The 5000-nt window shown below is 36.1% G+C and overlaps 1 protein-coding gene across 1 annotated transcript in view; it reads right to left on the bottom strand.

The window, feature by feature from the left end:
* ift56 (intraflagellar transport 56) overlaps positions 1–5000 on the bottom strand; it is a 10073-nt gene that overhangs the window by 162 nt on the left and 4911 nt on the right. The window contains exons 16-18 of the mRNA XM_087791781.1: positions 3697–3803; positions 386–519; positions 1–316 (exon numbers count right to left, since the gene is read on the bottom strand). The exon at positions 1–316 is cut by the window's left edge and continues 162 nt beyond it. Coding sequence (XP_087647907.1) covers positions 202–316; positions 386–519; positions 3697–3803 — 356 coding nt within the window. The 3' untranslated portion in view covers positions 1–201. The remainder of the gene's footprint in view (positions 317–385; positions 520–3696; positions 3804–5000) is intronic.

The following is a 5000-nucleotide window of genomic DNA, read 5'->3' as shown; positions in this document are numbered from 1 at the left end:
TATATATGTTTGTATTTCATTTAAAAGACGTTAAATTGAAAAAACTTATTTTTTAATTATTAAAATGACAAAAACAAACAGAATATTTTTTTAATTGAACTGTTAAAACCAGATCAATATAGAAATGATCAGAGAAACATTGGTTACCGTGACGACAAACACTGAAAAATAACATTTGCATAAACATGGCTGGTGTCGTCGTCATGACAACAGGACTCGGTTGTCTTTGGCCCACTTCCTCAGGGTTCTGATGATGTACTCCACCTGAGGGTTCCCAGAGTTCCGCAGCAACAGAACCACCTCGGCGAGCGTCTCCCTGAGAACACACACACCATGAAGCGACGAGGTCACGAGGTCATGAGGTCACGAGGTCACGAGGTCATACTTGGACTCCTTGTTGGCCACGATGAGTTGGAACAAACCCACACAGGCTCCTCTCTTGCCCTCCCAGTAGTTGGAACCAGGATCCAACTTCTCCAGAGCGTCGAAGGCTTTGGCTGCGTAATAGAACTGACCCATCTGAGGACGAGAGGATACATCATCCACAATATATTTTACTGTCACGTCAACTAGTATCAACTCTGGTGTCATTAAACATCAACTAGTATCAACTCTGGTGTCATTAAACATCAACTAGTATCAACTCTGGTGTCATTAAACATAAACTAGTATCGACTCTGGTGTCATTAAACATCAACTAGTATCAACTCTGGTGTCATTAAACATAAACTAGTATTGACTCTGGTGTCATTAAACATCAACTAGTATCAACTCTGGTGTCATTAAGCATCAACTGGTATCAACTCTGGTGTCATTAAACATCAACTAGTATCAACTCTGGTGTCATTAAACATCAACTAGTATCAACTCTGGTGTCATTAAACATCAACTAGTATCAACTCTGGTGTCATTAAACATCAACTAGTATCAACTCTGGTGTCATTAAACATAAACTAGTATCGACTCTGGTGTCATTAAACATCAACTAGTATCAACTCTGGTGTCATTAAACATAAACTAGTATCGACTCTGGTGTCATTAAACATCAACTAGTATCAACTCTGGTGTCATTAAGCATCAACTGGTATCAACTCTGGTGTCATTAAACATCAACTAGTATCAACTCTGGTGTCATTAAACATCAACTAGTATCAACTCTGGTGTCATTAAACATCAACTAGTATCAACTCTGGTGTCATTAAACATCAACTAGTATCGACTCTGGTGTCATTAAACATCAACTAGTATCGACTCTGGTGTCATTAAACATCAACTAGTATCGACTCTGGTGTCATTAAACATCAACTAGTATCGACTCTGGTGTCATTAACCATCAACTAGTATCAACTCTGGTGTCATTAAACATCAACTAGTATCAACTCTGGTGTCATTAAGCATCAACTGGTATCAACTCTGGTGTCATTAAACATCAACTAGTATCAACTCTGGTGTCATTAAACATAAACTAGTATTGACTCTGGTGTCATTAAACATCAACTAGTATCAACTCTGGTGTCATTAAACATCAGCTAGTATCAACTCTGGTGTCATTAAACATCAACTAGTATCGACTCTGGTGTCATTAAACATCAACTAGTATCGACTCTGGTGTCATTAAACATCAACTAGTATCAACTCTGGTGTCATTAACCATCAACTAGTATCAACTCTGGTGTCATTAAACATCAACTAGTATCAACTCTGGTGTCATTAAACATCAACTAGTATCAACTCTGGTGTCATTAAACATCAACTAGTATCAACTTTGGTGTCGTTAAACATCAACTAGTATCAACTCTGGTGTCATTAAACATCAACTAGTATCAACTCTGGTGTCATTAAACATCAACTAGTATCAACTCTGGTGTCATTAAACATCAACTAGTATCAACTCTGGTGTCATTAAACATCAACTAGTATCAACTCTGGTGTCATTAAACATCAACTAGTATCAACTCTGGTGTCATTAAACATCAACTAGTATCAACTCTGGGGTCATTAAGCATCAACTAGTATCAACTCTGGTGTCATTAAACATCAACTAGTATCAACTCTGATGTCATTAAACATCAACTAGTATCAACTCTGGGGTCATTAAGCATCAACTAGTATCAACTCTGGTGTCATTAAACATCAACTAGTATCAACTCTGATGTAATTAAACATCAACTAGTATCAACTCTGGTGTCATTAAACATCAACTAGTATCAACTCTGGTGTCATTAAACATCAACTAGTATCAACTCTGGTGTCATTAAACATCAACTAGTATCAACTCTGGTGTCATTAAACATCAACTAGTATCAACTCTGGTGTCATTAAACATCAACTAGTATCAACTCTGGTGTCATTAAACATCAACTAGTATCAACTCTGGTGTCATTAAACATCAACTAGTATCAAATCTGGTGTCATTAAACATCAACTAGTATCAACTCTGGTGTCATTAAACATCAACTAGTATCAACTCTGGTGTCATTAAACATCAACTAGTATCAACTCTGGTGTCATTAAACATCAACTAGTATCAACTCTGGTGTCATTAAACATCAACTAGTATCAACTCTGGTGTCATTAAACATCAACTAGTATCAACTCTGGTGTCATTAAACATCAACTAGTATCAACTCTGGTGTCATTAAACATCAACTAGTATCAACTCTGGTGTCATTAAACATCAACTAGTATCAACTCTGGTGTCATTAAACATCAACTAGTATCAACTCTGGTGTCATTAAACATCAACTAGTATCAACTCTGGTGTCATTAAACATCAACTAGTATCAACTCTGGTGTCATTAAACATCAACTAGTATCAACTCTGGTGTCATTAAACATCAACTAGTATCAACTCTGGTGTCATTAAACATCAACTAGTATCAACTCTGGTGTCATTAAACATCAACTAGTATCAACTCTGGTGTCATTAAACATCAACTAGTATCAACTCTGGTGTCATTAAACATCAACTAGTATCAACTCTGGTGTCATTAAACATCAACTAGTATCAACTCTGGTGTCATTAAACATCAACTAGTATCAACTCTGGTGTCATTAAACATCAACTAGTATCAACTCTGGTGTCATTAAACATCAACTAGTATCAACTCTGGTGTCATTAAACATCAACTAGTATCAACTCTGGTGTCATCAAACATCAACTAGTATCAACTCTGGTGTCATTAAACATCAACTAGTATCAACTCTGGTGTCATCAAACATCAACTAGTATCAACTCTGGTGTCATTAAACATCAACTAGTATCAACTCTGGTGTCATTAAACATCAACTAGTATCAACTCTGGTGTCATTAAACATCAACTAGTATCAACTCTGGTGTCATTAAACATCAACTAGTATCAACTCTGGTGTCATTAAACATCAACTAGTATCAACTCTGGTGTCATCAAACATCAACTAGTATCAACTCTGGTGTCATCAAACATCAACTAGTATCAACTCTGGTGTCATTAAACATCAACTAGTATCAACTCTGGTGTCATTAAACATCAACTAGTATCAACTCTGGTGTCATCAAACATCAACTAGTATCAACTCTGGTGTCATTAAACATCAACTAGTATCAACTCTGGTGTCATCAAACATCAACTAGTATCAACTCTGGTGTCATTAAACATCTATAACACACACACTTTAACACACATATACACACACACATCTTCAGAGACACACGACCTTGTAGCAGTCGTTGGCGATGAGCTGCAGTAAAGCGAAAGAGTCTGATGAGGTTCCCATCTTCAGGTACAGATCCCAGGCCTGACGAGCCTTTTGGTTCATGATGTCTGAGGAGAGACAGCTGTCAGTCAACTGGTCTGACGTGATGAAGATGTAGATGAAGAAGATGATGAACATGATGAACATGATGATGATGAAAATGATGATGAAGATGATGAAGATGATGAAGATAAAGATGATGATGATGAAGATGATGATGATGATGATGAACATGAACATGATGATGAAGAAGATGAAGATGATGAAGATGATAAACATGATGAAGATGATGTACATGATGAAGATGATGATGATGAAGATGAAGATGAAGAAGATGAAGATGATGAACATGATGAAGATGAACATGAAGATGATGATGAAGATGAAGATGAAGATGAAGAAGATGAAGAAGATGATGATGAACATGAACATGATGATGATGAAGATGATGATGAAGATGAAGATGAAGATGAAGATGAAGATGAAGAAGATGAAGAAGATGATGATGAACATGAACATGATGATGACGAAGATGAAGATGAAGAAGATGAAGAAGATGATGATGAACATGAACATGATGATGATGAAGATGAAGATGAAGATGATGATGAAGATGAAGATGAAGATGAAGATGAAGAAGATGATGATGAACATGAACATGATGATGATGAACATGAACATGAAGATGATGATGATGAAGATGAAGATGAAGATGAAGATGAACATGATGAAGATGATGATGATGAAGATGATGAACATGATGAACATGATGATGAAGAAGATGAAGATGATGATGACGATGAAGATGAAGATGAAGAAGATGAAGAAGATGATGATGAACATGAAGATGATGATGATGAAGATGAAGATGAAGATGAAGATGATGATGAAGATGAAGATGAAGATGAAGATGAAGATGAAGAAGATGATGATGAACATGAACATGATGATGATGAAGATGAAGATGAAGATGAAGAAGATGATGATGAAGAAGATAATGATGATGATGATGAAGATGAAGAAGATGATGATGAAGATGAAGATGAAGATGAAGATGATGATGAACATGAACATGATGATGATGAAGATGAAGATGAAGAAGATGATGATGATGATGAAGATGAAGAAGATGAAGAAGATGATGATGAACATGAACATGATGATGATGAAGATGAAGATGATGATGAAGATGAAGAAGATGATGATGAACATGAACATGATGATGATGAAGATGATGACGATGAAGATGAAGATGATGATGATGA

Source organism: Callionymus lyra, chromosome 1 (assembly GCF_982586985.1).
Source record: "Callionymus lyra chromosome 1, fCalLyr1.hap1.1, whole genome shotgun sequence".
In the NCBI taxonomy this organism is placed as follows: Eukaryota; Metazoa; Chordata; class Actinopteri; order Syngnathiformes; family Callionymidae; genus Callionymus; species Callionymus lyra.
This window is presented reverse-complemented; position numbering and strand designations above follow the sequence as displayed.